The 19,201-nt window shown below is 45.3% G+C and overlaps 1 protein-coding gene across 2 annotated transcripts in view; it reads right to left on the bottom strand.

Annotated features, from left to right (window-relative positions):
• Nucleotides 1-19,195, bottom strand: part of CMTM8 (CKLF like MARVEL transmembrane domain containing 8) — a 54,336-nt gene extending 35,141 nt beyond the window's left edge. For both annotated transcript variants that reach the window (XM_006158960.3, XM_027775947.1), the window contains exon 1: nucleotides 19,029-19,195. In XM_006158960.3, coding sequence (XP_006159022.1) covers nucleotides 19,029-19,175 — 147 coding nt within the window. In that variant the 5' untranslated portion in view covers nucleotides 19,176-19,195. The remainder of the gene's footprint in view (nucleotides 1-19,028) is intronic.
• Between the last annotated feature and the right edge of the window lie 6 nt (nucleotides 19,196-19,201).

The raw sequence follows: 19,201 nt of genomic DNA, 5'->3' as shown, positions 1-19,201 counted from the left end.
ATGTGGGGGGGGCAGCAGGTGGCGTGGTGGTTAAGGCACTGGACACTCCCACATGGCTGACCACAGTTCAAGTCCCAGACCTGGTGGTTTGCTTTCTTGCTTTCTCGCTTTCTCTCTCTCTCTGTGTCTCTCTCTGGTCAAATAAAAAAAAAAAAAAAAAAAATAAAATTAAATAAATAGTTCTTAAAATAAAAAGACATATGTGTGTGTGTGTGTATGTATAAACATTTTAAGAGAGATTTTTTTTGCTACAAAGCACCCAGGCTCACCTGACAAAGAGACAGAAAGCGAGAAATCGCCCTCTAGGGGCAATGGCCACACTGTAACCCCTTCTCCTCCATTCTCCTCCCGGGATTTTGGGCACACATGCACACATTTTAAGAATCAGCTAAATTAAAAAGAAACAGTGGGCCAGTCCATGACCTAGTGGTTAAGGAGCTGGATCCCAAATGACTAACCATGTGGTTCAAATCCGGACACTGGCAGTTAGTGTGTGCACATGGCCCAAACCCCAATGAGACAGAGGAGGAGAGAAGAGACAGCAATGTAACCATGCCCCTCCTTCTCTGTCTCTCTCTGACGAGTGCACGTGCCCACTGGCAAATTAAAAAAAAATATGGCAATTCTCCATTTGACTGCCAACTCAGCAACTATGGAAACCAATAAAACAGAAAACTCATACCTTCAATGTACTGAAATGAAAATAACTCTCAACTAAGAATCCCATAACCTGAATAATTGTCTTTCAAAAACGAGGAAGGAAAAGGTTTTCAGGAACACAAAAGCCGATGGGAGGTCTGAGATCTAAGAAGCAGCAGTGAGCACAAATTCCAGGCAACTAGGTGGGTGGGTGGGGGGGTGTAGCTAAATCGCTGAGTACACACAACAATGATAATGCCCAGCGTTAGGTGGACAAGTGGACAGTGTCACCTAGAAAATATCGTCAGCTGTGAAGGGCGCCATCCGACTGAAGTTCAGAGGCCTTTGTTTTTGTTTAGAAGCAGGGTAAAAACGCTGATTAATTCTAACCTATATGATAGACCACATATTCATGCGAAGACAGCAAGGGAATCCTCCAGAAGGATAGACAGACGGACTTCCAAATAAATAGAAGATAGGAAATGAGAAATACAGAAAGGAAAAAAAAAAATCGGCCCAAGAAATCACAATCCAGGAGTCCATCAACACCAAGGTGAAAACTACAGGACCTTCATAAAGTGGAATTCAGCTGTGACAGTTAATGAACAAGGGACCAGCAGGGGGCGTAGTGGTTAAGGAGCTGGACTCCCGCATGGCCTACCACAGTTCAAGTCCCAGATCTAGCGGCTTGAAAAATCATGCCAGGCACGTGTGCGAGAGTGCCCCAAATCCTAGGAGGGGAATGTTGGAGAAGGGACTGCAGCATAGCCATGCCCCCGGGGAGTGATTTCTCACTTTTCCCCTCAGTGTCTCTCTGTATTCTTTAACAAGCTCATGTGACTCAAGGCAAAAACCTTTAAAAGAAAGGAAGAGGGAAAGGGGAAAAAAAAGAAAAGAAAAGAAAGCAAATGAACAATAGCTACATTTATCAACACAATGATGAATTACAGTAGCGAGTCACGAAAGAAAATATCTAGTGAGTCTATATTTTTTAAAGTTCCAAATGAGTCAAGACTCAACAACAGTGGGAACATTTAGAACTTCAGAGAATATAGAATATATATATGCTTAAAGAAAACCAGAACCACCACAGTGGTGACCTCTGGGAACAGATTGGGCCTATCAGTGTAATGTTCTATTTCTTTAAAAAAAAGAAAAAAGAAAAAAAAAGAATTATTTTATTTAGCTTTATTTTTTATTTTAATTTGACCAGAGAGGGAGACAGATGGAAAGTGAGAAAGCAAGCTGCCAGGTCTGGGACTTGAACCGCAGTCAGCCATGTGGGAGTCCAATGCCCTTAACCACCACGCCATCTAAGCTCAGTGGTGGGTATTGTGGTCTGAATGTGTCCTTTCATATTCATAGTTAGAAACTTAGGGGACCAGCAGTTAGTGTAATGGCTATGTCGCTGGACTCCCACGTAGTCAACTGTGGTTCGCGTCCTAGACCCAGTGGCTTAAAACTCACGCCGGGCGCATGTGCGTGCGTGCCCAAGATCCCAAGAGGAGAATGGAGGAGAAGGGATTGCAGCGTGACCATCCTCCCTGGGGGGTGATTTCTCCCTTTCTGTCTCTATGTCTCTCTCTGTCTGGCGAGTGCACACGCCCAATAGCGAAAACCTCTCAAAAAACAAAACAAAACAAAACAAAACGATAATTAGAAACTTAGTCTCCAGTTTAACAATGTCGGGAGGTGGTATCTTTTCAGTGATGTAAGGTCAGGAAAGCTCTGTCCTTATGAATAGATTAATGCCCTTGGAAAAGGGCATGGCCCCATAGCGTGGTAATTAAGGAAGCAGGACCCCATATCATCAACTGCATGGTTCAAATCCTGCCCCAGTAGCTTTGGAAAGACCACACCAAGCATGTGGGCATCATGCCCCAAACCCTGACAGGATGGAGAAATGAACAAGGAATGGCCAAAGAAGAGGAGAAGACACTGTGATGTGTCACCATACCCCATTGGGAGGGAGGTTTATCCCTCTCCCACTCTCTCTGTTTCTCTCTGACAAGTGCATGCATCCTCTGGCAAGCTTGAGGGAGAAAGAGAGAGAGAGAGAGAGATATGGGATCAGCAGATGGCATAATGGTTACATCACTGGACTCCCATGTAGTCAACCATGGTTCAACTCCTGGGCCCGGTGACTCAAAACTCACACTGGGCATGTGTGTGCATGTGTGTCCAAAATCCCAAGAGGAGACTGGAGGAGAAGGGATTGTGGTGTGGCCATCCCCCCTGGGAGGGTGATTTCTCGCTTACTATCTCTGTTTCTCTGTCTCTCTGGTGAGTGCACACATCCTATAACAAAAAATCTCTCTCTTAAAAAAAGAGTGTTTGGTGAAGAGAGTTTGGTTTTGCCCTTCAATCAAGTGAATAGTGTTCACCCCCTTCTGAAGGACAAGGCAGTCAAGGCGCCATCTTGGAAGCAAAGACCAGTTCCTCAGCAGAAAATGAACCTGCCGGCGCCTCCATCTTGGATGTTCCCAGCCTCCAGAGCAAGACCTCTGGGGACAAGGTGCACATGGGCAGAAGACATGGCTTGACGTCTCAGTCACGCCACCAGCAACTGACCCGCTGTGGCCCGGCCTCTCCAAGTACCTTGGGATTCTGGAAATACAAGCATCAACTCCCATCTCAGTGCCCGGCCCCAGGCCAGCAGCTAAGTCAGCCTGGTATTAACAAGTGACCCAGTTAGCTGAGCTCTGGTCTTCCACCTTCCATTAAATCAACCTAATCACATAAAGAGAACCCAAAAAATCCAGCATTAGCTTCCCAGGGCCGTGCAAACAGCAGCCCGCGATTTGAAGTGCGAATAGGAAAGAAAAAAAAAAACACCTCTCAAGATTCATGTCACAGTTAAAGGAGTCTTAAACATAATTTCCAAAGCGTGAGCTAGTAGAATATTAAATAAAGTTATTATGGATCTCCTTAATGTCTACATCTCTAAGGAAATCTGGGTTTGTAAAGCCGAGAAGCCAGAGTCGTAAAACACGGACTTTTTCCTCCCACAATAAACTCATGATTCCTCGATAGTTTTTCCTCTGGACTGTTATGCATTGTCAAACACCACAGCTGCTGTCTGTCTCTGAAGTGTCTTTTTTCCAGAACAATCCTTGGGGCCAGCAGGTGGCGTGGTGGTTAAGGGCGTTGAACTCCCACATGGCTGACTGTGGTTCCCAGACCTGGAGGCTTGCTTTCATACTCTCTCTTTCTCTGTTCCTCTACCGTCGAATTAAAAGGAGGACAACCCCTGCCCCCGTAAAAAAAAAGTAAAAAAATTCTTAAAAAAAAAAAAAAAAAAAAAAGAAGAATGACCCTCCAAGCATACTCAACATTTAGTGTTTCAGATCAAGTGTGTCTTTTTCTAAAGCGATCTCTGATGCTTTTCCATCCTTGACCAATAGAGATTTTTCGTTGCATCCTTTAAAACCTCAATTTAAAGATTCCTGTCAGCCTCAAGCCCTTTCTGGAAACAAGGCAGGTTCTAAGTAGACAAAAAAGATGTCTTTCTCCCCTGAATTCTTTTTCCCCTTAGAAAGTGGCACCCCTTATAATTAGATTTTGAAAAGATGAAGGGCCGGGCCGGGTGGGATAAGGAATGCAGCTGGAGCTTAGCATGTTTTTCCGACACAGGTCATTAAACTCAGGCCTCTGTGAAACTGCCCACCCTGTGGCCTTCAGGGCCTTCTCTGGACAAAGTCCCCAGGAACATGTATCGATAAAAATCTTTCCACTGCACTCACAAAACTGGCATCGTACCTTATTGGGGCTAGAACATTCCACTCATCTTTCACAAAGTCAAAATAACTTATGTTGAAAGTTAAAACATGGGGCCAGCAGATAGCATGGTGGTTAAGGTGCTAGACTCCCACATGGCCAACCATGGTTTGAGTCCTGGACCTGTTGGCTTGCTTTCTTACTTTCTCTCTGTCTTTCTCTGGTTGAAGTTTTACAAAACAATCATAATAAATAAAAATTAAATAACTTTGAAAAAAGTTAAAACATGCAAGTCTTTGCAGTTCCTAATGTAGTTTTGAAGCTTTCCTTAGTTATAGGTAGGATCCTAATCCCAACCCCAGTGGATACCGGAGAGGTTAAATTCTATGCGCACGCTCACTGCTGGGTGTGCAGAAGCTTGCTAGAAGCTGAGATGCTGGTGCTCATTCTAAACACAGCCCCACTCAAGAAGGGTTCAGCTACACGGCTGAGACTCACTGAGGGAAGAAGGAAGAAATAAACCCACATTTACCCAAGAAATAAGTTAGTATATGCCTCTGGAATAGGATTTGCCTGTATTTTTGTTCACTTTATCATCCATTCGCATGTCAAGTTGTAAGTATCTTTCTCATTATAATAGATAAAAGTCCAGAAATACTAGGTCAGATCAGTAAGGTCACACAGCTAGAAATAAATGTGTATCTTCACTGGCAAAGGGCAAGGCCCCAGGCCAGCTCTATGCCCTATTGATTAAAGCAGCCAGATTCCACTTGTTTGACCCTGGGGTTCAAGTCCTAGACTCGGCAGCTCGAGATACACCTCGGGCACAAGTGCAAGTATGCTAAAATCCAGGCGGGATGGAGAAATGGAGGAAGAGGGATTGCTGCATGACCATTCCCTGGGAGGGACAGGCTTTCGCCCTTTCTCTGTATCTCTGTCTCTCTTCTGGTGAGCGTACATGTTCTCTGGCAAAAACTTCTAAACTAAAATAAAAATTTTTTAAAAGGGATAAGTCTGGGACCAGCAGGTGGCATGGTGATTAAGGCACTGGACTCCCACGTGGCCAACTGTGGTTCGAGTCCCAGACTGGTGGCTTGCTTTCTCATTGTCTCTCTGTCTCTCTCTCTAGCCAGTACACATGCGCTACAGAGAATTAAATCATAGTAATGATAAATACATTGAAATAAGCCATTCTTTGTAAAGAGGTGAGTCTTTCGAATGACACAGAAGCATAAAAATCACAGGTGGTTTTCCCCTTCCGGCACAGTGATGGGCAGAACCCAGCGGAAGCGGATGTAGGAGATACTGCTGTGGATCCACTCGACCATTCTGTTCCCCTTGGCTTCATCACGCCCACCCAAGACTTGGAAGGCAGAAGACATCACGACCCAGAGGCCATGCTTGGGCTGCTCCTGCGTTTCCAGTGGCAGACACAGCTAAGGAGGTACCTGCTGCTTCTGTGGCAGCTGTACCTGAAATCCCAGCACCCTCTCCTAGCTGAGAGGCAAGTTGGTGACAGTGCCATGATGAAGACCATGGCGGTCCGGGACCCAGCAGCTGAGAGAGCAGGCCTGCTTCTTCACGCTCCTTACAAAAGGCCACGTCCATAGGATGATTAAAGAGGTGCCCCTGGAACCTCAGTCTAGAGCCTGCTCTTGCAATTCTACAGAAAGTTTTGGAAGTCAGAATGATGCCTAATAAACCCCTTCCTGGGGCTAGCAGGTGGTGTGGTGGATAAGGGTGCTGGACTCCCACATGGCTGACTGTGGTTCGAGTCCCGGACCTGGCGACTTGCTTTCTCACTTTCTCTCACTCTGTCCCTCTGTGGTCAAATTAAAATAAGTAAATACAGAAAATTAAATAAAGTAATTCTTTTAAAAAAACAAAACAAAAAAAACCCTTCCTGCTTCAGCTAGCTACATGAATTCTATCACACGTACCTGAGCACTGACGAAGACAACAGACAGCCTACCTCCCCATGGAAGAGGCGTACGGCTGGGCTGGCTACCATCGATCTCATGGTGGGGATGGAAGAGGGACAAGCAAATCCGATGGGATGTGTCTGAGCTTGCACTCCACAATGGCAGGGTTGATTCAGGTGGGATTTAGAAAACGACCCCTCAAATCGGGGTTCAACCAGAAATAGGAATGAAAGAAGAAGGGGTACCATTCTAGTGTGAGGGTTAGGCACAAATTCTGGCACACTGTAAATATTCAGGATTCCTTTTTCTTTTTTCTTTCTGTGGTAGAGGGCAAGTATGCTTCCCAGAGGAGCCCAGACAGAGAGAGAGGGAGAGGAGAAAACACCTCGCCGTGGAGAATGGTCCTCCTCCTCCATCTCTCTCTTCTTTCAGGATTATCTGTTGGTTGTTTTCTCCTTTCTCCTTTCTCTCTCTCTCTCTCTCTCTCTCTCTCTCGTCAAGTAAAGAAAAAAAAATAACAATAACAAATGGAAATAAATAAATAATTCTTTAAAAAAAAAAGAATTATTTTATTGAACATTTTATTTCATAAATTTTATTTATTTTTACTTTACATTGACCAGAGAAGGACAGAGAGAGAGAGAGCGCGCGCAAGCTGCCAGGTCCTGGACTCAAAATGCAGTTGGCCATGTGGGAGCCCAGCACCCTTAGCTACCATGCCACCTGCCAGCCACTCAATATACTTTGATGGCTGAATATACAAAATACATGTTATTAATTTACACCAGAAGTAAAATTTCCAGCATTTTAGACTGGGAAAGACCTTGAAGAGCTTAAGAAGCAATGCTGAAACAGACAGGGGAAGAGCTAAGAAGTCTCCCTCCCTCTTAGTAACTAGAGCAGTGTGAATTAATTTTCCCAAAATTCACCTAGGTACTCTAAAACATCCAGTATAATCTGACAAAGGAAAAGATGCACAACAATGAATGATTTTTTAAATCCTAAAGGTCAACTTGAAAAATAAATATGCAAGGGCCAGCAGATGATGTAGCAGTTACATCGCTGGACTGTCACATGACTGACTGCAGTTTGAGTCCCGGACCCGGTGACTTGAAATTCACACCAGGTGCATGTGCATGCGTGCCCAAGATCCCAAGGAGGAAAACAGAGGAGAAGGGATTGCAGCATGGCCATCTCCCCTGGGGGGTGATTTCTCACCTTCTGTCTCTCTGTCTCTTTCTCTGTTTCTGGTGAGCACACGTGCTCTATAGCAAAAACCTCTCCCCCCCAGAAAAAAATGCATCATGACTTTTCAGATGACCCACTTTCTAAGCATGACATCCATACAGAAAAAAAAAAGAGTGATAGGTTTAAAGGTAAACTTCAGATTTTTGTAAGTAAAATCGCTATTGATAAAACTAAGGGACAATAAATTGGACAAAATATTCACAATACAGGAAGAGGACCAGGATTGGCTCCACAGCCTAGCGGTTAAGGGGGTCAGATCCCATGTGACTAAGCATGAGCAGTCTGAACCCCAGCCCCTGGGGATTGAGAGACACCTTGACTGTGCATGCCCATGTGAGCTCCATGCCTGGGTTAGAGACAGGAGACTTCCACGTAGCCAACTGCAGTTCAAGTCCTAGACCTGGTGGCTTGAAGACCATGCTGGGTTCGTGTGCATGGGTGCCCAAGATGCCAGGAGGAGAATGGAGGAGAAGGGATTGCAGCCTGGCCAGCCCCCCTGGGGTGATTTCTTCCTTTCCCTCTCACTGTCTCTATCTCTCTGTCTCTCTCTCTCTAGAAAGCGCACATGTCCTAAAGCAAAAACCTCTTTAAAAAGAAAAAGAAACCACTCCCCCAGCAAGGATGGCCACACCATGGTCCCTTCTCCTCCAGCAATTTTAAGCATACAAACTCACGTGCCTGGCATGAAATTCAAGCTGCCAGGTCTAGGACTTGTACCACAATCAAGTTTCTGTGGGGGAAAGTAGTTACTTAAAAGGAAATGAGAACCTGATTCCCACAGACAAGGACATTTGCAGTCCAGTGAAATGGAGCCCTCTGACTCCAATACTATAGAAGTTTCAGTTTACAAGGAGCCAGCAGGTGGTGTGGTGGTTAAGGATGCTGGGCCCCTACATGGCTGACCAATGTTAGGTGGTGTGGTGGTTAAGGATGCTGGGCCCCTACATGGCTGACCAATGTTCGAGGCCCGGACCTGGTGGCTTTCTTTCCCTCTCTCTCGCTCTCTCTGTCTCTCTCCGGTCAAATTAAAATAAATGAATAAATAAATAAAATACAATAAATAATTCTTAAGAGAAAAAAAAAAAAGAAGTTCCAGTTTATGGCAATGTATAAAAGGAACGCATTCTCAGCAGGGACCCCCAGGGAACCTTAGGCTAGAGGGCTAGAGCTGTCCTGAGAGAGGAGCTTCAGGTCTCCCTGATTTGTCCCAGGGTGGGGTGAGGAAATTCTGCTTGCCCCAGACGCATTCCACCAGGTCTCGGGAAACTCCCAAGTGGGTGTCTAACGAGCTTTTATTCCCAACCACACCAATGTGAAGACACTCCGGCCTAATGACCCTTTCACAACCATGTCACCTTGGATTACACCACTCCACCTGTGACTTCCTGCTATGCCAGTGGGGCAAATCTTCTACATTCTCGGGGCTCATACCAGCACACGGCACCACGCAAGATTACGCTGTAAATAAGTCCGTGGAAATGAGGAGTCACAGACCAGCCCTGGAAGGGGCGGAGTCTAGCAGACCTGGAGTAATGGCCATGTCACTGGACTCTCATGTAGTCAACTGTGATTTGAGTCCTGGACCCGATGGGTTAAACTCACACCGGGCGCATGTGCGTGCATGCCCAAGATCCCGAGAGAGGAGAACGGAGGAGAAGGGATTGTGGCTTGGCCATCCCCCATGGGGGACGATTCTCCCTCTCTCTATCTTTCTGGCTAGCACACATGCCCTATAGCAAAAACCTCTCCAAAAATAAAAAAGATATGTATCTATATATATAGATATATATCAAGTTAAAGCCAGGAAGACTAAAAAATGAGAATACTTTAGACTTGCAAATTAAACACGTCTTTTGATAAAAAATGGAATGAAGGATATTAATAATAAGTGACAGATGAGCAAAATTGATCATGATAATACACAGGGAACTTATAAATCAAAAGAAAAGGAATATGAACAAATACCACAATATTTTTAAATAAGAAATGTGGCAGAATCTATAATCTCTTCATTCGTATATGTGGATCATACACTAGGTACACATTCACAGACACACAGAGGAAGGTCTGAAAGAAATGCAAATGGAGTTACATCAGGGCAGGCCAGCAGCAAGGGAGGGAGTGACGGCACAGAGGCTTTCTGTTTTCACTCTCTATACAGATAATTTGAATTTATTTTTACCTTGCTGTCAAAGTCTCTAATTATACTCATGAAAAAACATATCCTCATTATAAAAAAAATTAAACCATAAAAAAGGTAGCATTTAAAAGTAAACATCCCCATTCAAACATACTTTCAATCTTATTTCCCTCAAGGGCGCTCTTCACTGACGCTTTCCCCCCTTTTATATCTTAATATTCTATTGATTGATTGTCAGCGGGCACACATGCTTGCCAGAGAGAAACAGAAACGGAGAGCAGCAGAGAGCACCCCATGGGGGATAATCACCCTGCAGTTTCTTCTGCTTCATTTCTTCCCCCTTTCGGAATTTTGGGCATACATGCACATGCACTAGCGTATATTTCAAGCTACGAAGTCCGGGACTCAGATCATGGAGTCGGCCATAAGGGAATCAGCTCCCTTAGGCATTAGGCCACAGGCTGACCCTAAGATATTTGTTTAATGTTTGTTTTTGAGAGAGAGAGAGAGAGACTCTCCAACCAAGTCCTCACACTTGGTCTTGGCCAGTCAGGCTCACAGGCACATGTGTGCATGTCCAGTACGTAGAAAACCCCAGGATACAAACCCCGCATGTGGCCTCAGCATGACAGAGACCATATTACCACTGCGTCACGACAGGTAGTCTAAAAAATTTTTTTAGGATTATTTATTTAATTCAATTTGTTATGATTATTTAATACATATTTATTATTTTACAGTTTATTTATTTATTTTTAATTTGACCAGAGAGGGACAGAGTAAGACAGAGAGAGAGAGAAAGAGAGGAGAGAGAGGGAAAGGGAGAAAGCAAGCCACCAGGTCCAGGACTCAAACCACAGTCGGCCAGGTGGGAGTCTAGTGCCACGCCACCTGTCAGCCCCCTATTATTATTATTTTTATTTTGACCAGAGTAAGACAGAGAAAGGAAGGGAAAGTGAGGAAGCAAGCCACCAAATCTGGGAATCGAACTATAGTCGTCTATGTGAAAATCTAGTGCCTTTAACCACTAAGCCACCTGCTGGCCCCAGTCTAAAATATTTTTTAAAGATTAAAAAAGAACATATTCCCCATTTTTAAATAGGTAGAAGAGAAAAACAGGCAGTTACCAAAAGAAAACAGAGCTAATGAGCATATTTTAAATGTTCAACTTGAATAACCAGGAAAATGCAAATAAAAACAATTTGCTATTTTTTCATACGTCTAGGGCTCCCCTAATATTGTTTATAGCTGCTGTCCTCTCTCTGGTAGGTGCCTACGTTAGTCCATAACTATGTTGCCAAATAGGAATACCTGACACTGGGTGTTTTACAAAGAATATCGGTTTATTTGCCTCATGATACTATGACCGGAAAGTCCAAAGGTTTGGGGCCAGCCTTAGGCTGGCTTCTGATGCTACATCACAACAGGACCAACAGAAGCAGAGAGGAAGGCAGGCACAGGCCAAGACACAGGGAACAGAATTCTGTACTTCCTGTTTGTCCCTCCCAGGCCCTTAGAGGACTGGACGGTGACTCCATTAAGTCCCACTGGGACCAAACTTCTGGAACATAAACGTTTTGGGGAAAAACATTATCTAAACCAGAGCAGTTCCCATGCCAGACTGGTTTTTTTATTATTTTAAGATCTCCCACACCAAACTGGCAAATATCAAAAGAAGGTGTATTTGCAGAAACAAACCATGTCACATAGTGCACCATCACTGGAGGGAGTGCAGATTGGTACAAACCTTTCTGAACAGCTTAGCAGGAAAAACAAAAGCTTTCAAAACATAAATCAAGAGCCAGCAGGTGTTGGAATGGGTAAGGTGCTGAACTCCCACGTGGCTGACTACAGTGTGAGTTCCAAACTTTGCTTTCTCACTTTGTTTCTCTCTCTGCCTCTCTGGTGAGAGCATGCGTCCAATAGCGTATTCAAATAATAATAAGGACATAATAAATGAAATTAAATAATTCTTTAAAAACACATGCCAAACCACAAAAAAATCCCTTAGATGTAATAAATGAGTCCCAACAAAATTATAGAAAAATCCCTTAGATGTAATAAATGAGGACCAGCAAAATTGTAGGGCACAAGATCAAGATACGGAACTCAACTGAATTTCTCTAACCTAGCACTAAATACTCCAAAAATGAAGCTAAGAAAGTAATTCTGTTTGAAATAGCATGAAAACAATAAACTTGGGCCAGGAGGTGGCATGGTGGTTAAGGCACTGGAATTCCCACATAGCCAACCGTGGTTCAAGTCCCAGACCTGGTGGCTTGCTTTCTCACTCTCTCCCTTCTTCCTCTTTCTCTCTGTCTTTCTCTGGCAAAAAACTCATGGGGAATAAATAAATAAATAAAATAATTCTTTAGAAAAAACTAAATAAACTACTATTTCAGTTTGAGTCCCGGACCCAGCAACTTAAAACTCTTGCTGGGCATATGTGTGTGCATGCCCAAAATCCTGAGAGGAGAATGGAAGAGAAGGGATTGTGGCATGGTCACCCCTCCTGGAGGGTGACTTCTTGCCTTTTGTCTCTCTATCTCTTCTGGTGTGTGCACACACCCTATAGCAAAAATCTCTCTTACATAAATAAGTAAAATAGTCAAAATGTGGAAACAACCAAGTGTTCATCAACTCATAAATGGATAAGCAAAATTATGTATATATTAGTACAACAGAAAATTATTTGACAATAAAAAGAATGCAATACCGATGCATATTAAGGCATGAATGACCCTTAAAAACACAATGCCAAGTGAAAGAAGCCAGACAGAAAGGCCCACATAGCATAAGATTCCATTTATTCGAAATGTTCAGAATAGACAGATCCATAGAGACAGAAAGTAGGTTAGTGGTAACCAAGGGCCAAGGGAACAGAGGATAGAAAGTGACTGCTAATAGGTATGGGTTGTTGTTGTTTTTTTTTTTAGGAATTATTTTTATTTAACTTTATTTATTATTATTTTTTAATTAGACCAGAGAAAGAGAGAGAGAAAGTGAGAAAGCAAACTGCTAGATCTAGGACTCGAACTGTGGTCAGCCATGTGGGATACCAGTGCCTTTAACCACCATGCCACCTGCCGGCCCCATGGGGTTCATTTTGAGGTGATGAAAACGTTCTAAAAGTAGATAGTGACGACAGCTGTGCAATTCTGTGACTATCCTAAAAACTCCTGAATTGTATACTTTAACAGGTCAATTGTATATGTGAATTATATCTCAATAAAGCTAGTTTTAAAAAACACATAAGCCCAAACTCACAGAACTCTACACCGAAAAGGGTGAGTTTTTACTGTCTATCTTTATAAACGTGGCTTTAAAGGAGATTCATATACCCTTGTATGGATTCTAAGCACTCATCCTTCAGAAACATTAAAGAACACCCAGAAAGATTTAGCTTAAAGGACATCTGTTACAACACTGTGGGAAGAAGAAAATAAACATACATTAAACAGTAGGAGCCTCGATATTTATGAAATACCATGAGGCCATTAAGAGTGTCATAAGAAATTAATCATTGATGAGGAAAGGTAGTGGATCAGGTCTCAGCGGGGAACCAGGCACATTCGGATTGGGTAATCTGAGTTGAGTTTAATAAAGGTGTTATTTATAGAGCAGGGTGCAGGAGAACCACAAGCAATACAGTGGAGAGGGCCGCCTGCCACCCAGCTGAGACCCAGCAGGAGGGAATCCTGGGCATGAACGCCCCTCTGCCCTAGGACACCTTGCTGGGGCTGCCACTGAAGACAGTGGGACCTCAGGAGGCGGGTCAGCCCCCTACAGAGAGAACAGGGGAGAGTGGATCTGAGAAACAAGTGGAAGGTATCCAGCCCAGATGGACCCAGGAGGAAACAGCAAGGAGTTTACGCGGGACTACGATGTTGTATTATTAATAACCACTGAAGGAATTCTGGAACAAGTTACTCCAAGGGGTAAATAGTGGATCACTCAGAGTTTCTCAGCAGAGACCCTGTTGGTGTCATTGGTGAAGTGGTTCCTCATTGCTGGGGGCACTGTCGGGACTGTCCTGTGAATCTTAGGGCATTGAGCATCCCTGGCTTAGTGAGCACTATCCACCAGTAGAAACCCCAGGCTCTTGGGACCAGCAGGTGGTATGGTGGTTAAAGCATTGGCCACTCCCACATGGACAATTACGGTTCAAGTCCTGGACCTGGTGGCTTGCTTTGTCACTTTTCCTCCCTCTCTCTCTTTCTTTGTGTCTCACTTGGTTGAATTAAAATAAATTAGTGAATAAATTAAATTGAATTTAAAAAAACAATTCTAAGAAAAAAGAAAGAAAGAAATCCTACGCTCAGGGCCAGCAGGTGTTGTGGTGGTTAAGGCACTGGACTCCCACATGGCTGACCGTGGTTCAAGTCCTGGACCTGGAGGCTTGCTTTCTCACTCACTCTCTGTCTCTTTCTCTGGTCAAATTGAATAATAATAATAAATAAATAAATAAATAAATAATTATTGTTAAATAAATAAGAAACCCCAGGTGTTAGGATAACCTAAACAACTTAAAATCCCTACCTACTTCCAGATGTGGAGTGACACTAGGTCTGGGAGGAACCACTGTGGGAACTTAGACTTCATTTTTGGTTTCTTTCTTCTTATTTCCATTGTTCTCATCTTTCCATAAAGACAAGGTATTGCTTTTGCAGCATGAAAACTACGTCCACTGATTTTTAAAGGAACTCGACAGGAGAGTCAAATCATTCCGATTTCCGCTCTCAGTAAACCCTATCGGTCCTTCCCCAACTAAGTTTGCTCTTGGCACGAAGTAAATAAAAGGTGACCTCACGTTATTCCTGATGCTGTCATTCATTTCGAAGTCACCAATCACCCACCGGAAGGGTGCCATTGACTCGGCGTCTTACAAATCACTTCTTTTCTCCAAGTACCAACACCAGTTACAAGATCACAGGTCAAGTACTGGATGCTTCTCGCTCGCTATAAAACTTTAAAAGGAAGGAAACGACCATGCTTTGGTTTCAACACGATGCGACACAGGCAGAGCCGGAGTGTTGCAGCAGGTGTAGCCGCGACCTCCCCACAAAGCCTGCATCGGCAACCTGGACAAGTGATTGGGGGAAACACTGTTTTATTCTCTGTACCATTTTGTGTTCCCAGGGTCAAACAGGAAGTCAGATTCTTGGTAATTCTTTGTCTCAGTATCTTGTTTTCACAAAGCAGAAAGTAGCATTTTTCTAGAAGCAAGGATATCTTAAATCTTAGGATGGAGACAGCAGGAGTCTGAAACACACCCACACATCCGAACCCCTTTATCACCAGACAAATCCATGGAACCACATTTCGGGATGTCCAAGAAACAATCCCTTATAAACGGCATCCTAATTCAGACAGTAAAACATGAATCAAAAGTATCTTAGGATAAAACACAGTATTAATATATCACTGGGACCAGTAGTTAGCGTAATGGCTATGTCCCTGAATTCCCATGTAGTCGACCGTGGTTCGCGTCCCGGACCCAGTGGCTTAAACTCATGTCAGGTGCATGTGCATGCGTGCCCAAGATCCCAAGAGGAGAATGGAGGAGAAGGGATTGCAGCATGGCCCTCCCCTCTAGGGGGTGATTTTTCGTTTCTGTCTCTCTGTCTCTCTGGTGAGTGCATATGCCCTGTAGCAAAAACCTCTCAAAAAAAAGTATTAATATATCACTGAAGGTCATTCTTGGCAGTTTGAATTTTAAGAATTTCCCTCATTTAAAAAATTTTAGTTTAACAGGCTCATACTACTGTTGACAATTTGAACCAGTAGAACTGAGGAAGAGGGGCTGGCAGGTGGCGTGGCGGTTAAGGGCGCTGGACTCCCACATGGCCAACCACGGTTTGAGTAGTGGCCCTGGTGGCTTGCTTTTTTACTTTCTGTCTCTGTCCCTCTCTGGTCAAATTAAAATAAATAAATAAATAAATAAAGTTAAATAAAATAATTCTTAGGAAAAAAGAGCTTTAGGGAAGATAACTTCAGAATATTCCATAAACCCCTTAAATTTGTATACCCTTTAACCCAACAATTTCACTTTAATGAACTCTTCCTCAAGAAAATAATTTGAGGGGACCAGCAGTTGGCATAATGGCTATCTCACTGGACTCCCATGTAGTCAACTGTGGTTCGAGTCTCAGACCTGGTGGCTTAAACTCACGCTGGGCGCGTGTGCGTGCGTGCCCAAAATCCTGAGAGGAGAATGGAGGAGAAGGTATTGCAGCGTGGCCATCCCCCCTAGGGGGTGATTTCTCACTTTCTGTCTCTCGGTCTCTCTCTGTCTTTCTGGAGAGCACACACACCCTTTGGCAAAAACCTCTCCAACGAGAGTTAAAGTAATTATGAAATAGCTGGAGAATTTAGAAACAACAACAAAAGGAGAGAGAATTACTAAAATAATAGAATGGAACAATAAAATATGAAATTGGTCAGGAAAGGAAGTGTAGAGTCCTCAGGGGGCCACTCATGATCAGTGTCGTGTTTATGAAGTCGCAAGTCAGTGCTGGCTACCAGTGTAACCCAAATCCCTGGGGACTGTATTGTGAGAGGGAGGACACACGTTAGGAAGAGGTGGTCCAAGAGAACTAAAGCCTATTCTTTCAGAATAGGAAGACAAGGGACCAGCAGTTAACGTAATGGCTATGTCGCTGGACACCCATGTGGTCCACCATGGTTCACGTCCCAGACCCCGGTGGCTTAAAACTCACACCAGGCGCGTGTGCGTGCATGCCCAAGATCCCGAGAGGAGAATGGAGGAGAAGTGATTGCGATGTGGCCATCACCCTGGGGGGGGGGGTGATTTCTCGCTTTCTGTCTCTCTGTCTCTGTCTTTCTGGCAAGTGCACATGCCCTATAGCAAAAACCTTTCCAAAAAAGAAGATCCCAAGAAACAACAGTACAAAATGTTATTTAGAAGGGCCAGCAGGTGGCGTGGTGGTTAAGGGTGCTGGATTCTCACATGGCCAACCTCAATTCCTATCCTGGACCTAGCAGCTTTCTCATCTTCTCTCGTTCTCTTGTTCTGTTCCTCTCTGGTCAAATTAAAATAAATAAATAAATAAAGCTAAATAAAATCATTTTGAAAATGTTATTTAGAACACTAAAGATAAAGAGAGTGGGAGAAACATGTCAGCCTGTAAAACTAACACTTTAAAAAACCTGTATATATAAAAATAAAAACTCAACGAAAGTAGCAGTCAGGGTGATTTTGCTTGCACGTCTTTCTAACTTTTTCAAAATGAAACACTGAACTCTAAAAGGATACAACCGAACACGTCCACAGTGGCTATACCTCATTGTCACTCGATAACTAGGATTGTGGCCACTTCCTTTCTTCCTTCTTAGTTATATTTTATGAAAAAACGTAGAACACAGAGCATATCAGAAATGAGGAGGGGAAAAAGAGGTGTTTTACTTGATGCCAGTCCAAACCCGGCCCAGAGACAAAACCCACCTCTGTCACTCTAGCCTCTATTTGCCGTGCCGGAGCGAGAGGGCCTGCCAGCTCCCTGGTTCACATGGCAAATATTTGCTGAGCGCCTACAAAGCAGGCACAGGCAGGGGAGCCCAACGCCTCCAGCTCTGTACTGGGCTTCCTGATAGCCTCAGCAGCACTGAGAACTAGCAGGAAGCCGGGCTAGGGCACCCCTCGTCAAACCCGACGTGCACCAGAACCCTGGGTATCGGCTCAGTAGGTCCAAGGTGGGGCTTGAGGCTGTGGAGGGCAAGCTGACAGATGGGCACAGATGTTGCCAATGGCTTCTCGGAAGCCCTGTCCCAGGCCCTTCTGCACCATGCTGGTCCCAATCTCTACACAGGCTAGGCTCGGTCCACCAGAGTTGAAACAGGAGTCTAGGAGACACAGCAGAAGCAGCACTGAGCAGACAGTGGGAAGGGATGCCTCTGAGCAGCTAAGATCAGTGCCCGGGGACCAGCAGATGGCATAATGGTTACGTCACTGGACTCCCATGTAGTCATTTGCAGTTCGAGTCCCAGACCCCGTGGCTTAAAACTCACACCTGGCACGTGTGCGTGAGTGCCTAAAATCCAGAGAGGAGAATGGAGGAGAAGGGATTGCAGCATGGCCTTCCCAGGGTGGGGAGAGTATGTGATTTCTCACTTTCTGTCTGTCTCTCCGGTGAACACACGTGCCCTATAGCAAAAATTTCTCTAATAATTTATTTAAAAAAATCTGTGCCCTGGGGAACCAGCAGTTAGCATAATGTCTGTGTCGCTGGACTCCCATGTAGTAGACCACGGTTTGCGTCCCGGACTCGGTGGCTTAAAACTCACGTCGGGCGCATGTGCGTGCATGCCCAAGATCCCCAAGAGGAGAATGGAGGAGAAGGGATTACGGCATGACCATCCCCTCTGGGGGGTGATTTCTCGCTTTCTGTCTCTGTGTCTCTCTTTGTCTGTCTGGCGAGCGCACGCGCCCTATAGTGAAAACCTCTCAAAAACAAAAAAAAAGTCAGTGCCCTGGAGAAAGGCAGGGCTGGATTTGAACCCGAGCTCCACCGTCTCCAGGTGTGATTGACTTCCTACTTCCTAGGCCTCAGTTTGTTCACATGTAAAATGGGAGTAAAAACCGAAGCACACCTACACCGTGTAAGACTCTCCTGTGGATACCATGAAGGGGTCTCCTGGGCTTGACAAGACCCTGGCACCAGACAAAGCCACAAAATAAGCAGAGACCACCCCCAGCAGTTAACAGAGCTGCAGAGCCTTGTCAGCCAGGACGGGCTGGCTGGGGCTTCTGGGAAGATCACCTGAGTTCTGGCCTCTCGGCCCTGCCTCCTTCCCAGGAATGTTCCCAGCCTGAACCAGGATGTGCAGGGCCAGGGAGGAGGAGCCCTCTGGTCCTGTCAGGAGTTGAGGCCCTCCGATTTTACTCAGCCAATTCGTCCTCATGCACCTCAATTCTACCACCAGGGAGAGGATTGGGAAAAGGAAGAAGCCCTTTTCTTCCCCCCTGATCTTGGGAAAGTTTTGCTTCCCGGGCAGAGGTCGCCCACGTGGAGATCAGGTGAGGGAAGCACCAGGTGACCCTGACGCTTAGCACGACTCATTGCCCAGTAGGAGTCCTGCTCCCAGGACACGCCAGGGCCAGGGCCACTGAGAGCGCCCAGCGACTCGGATCTCCCCCAGCAGACGTCCCGAGGGTCACGACTCTGTCTCCGAGAGCGCCCGAAGTGACTGGACCTCCTTCGGAGTTCTGCACTTTGCGGGGGAAGCAGGCTGAGCTAAAAGGGCCCCCCAGCCCCCCACCCCGGTCCGTGCAGGCCGGGTCCCCGGAGCACCCTGGTGCACGCGCGCGGGTCCACGTGCGCCCCCGCCCCGCGGGCACTCACGATCTCGGCCACGATGAGCAGCCCGGGCAGGGTGCGGAGGAACTCGCGGTCGTAGGCGAAGCTGCTGCTGCTGGTGGAGAAGTTCTCGGCGAAGGAGCTGGCGGTGGTGGTGACGGTGTGGGAGCGGGCGCGCTGCGGCTCCTCCATCGTCGCGCCCCGGCCGGATTGGCCTG

The sequence above is a fragment of the Tupaia chinensis genome, unplaced genomic scaffold, assembly GCF_000334495.1.
Source record: "Tupaia chinensis unplaced genomic scaffold, TupChi_1.0 Scaffold000617_2, whole genome shotgun sequence".
NCBI classification, from domain to species: domain Eukaryota; kingdom Metazoa; phylum Chordata; class Mammalia; order Scandentia; family Tupaiidae; genus Tupaia; species Tupaia belangeri.
This window is presented reverse-complemented; position numbering and strand designations above follow the sequence as displayed.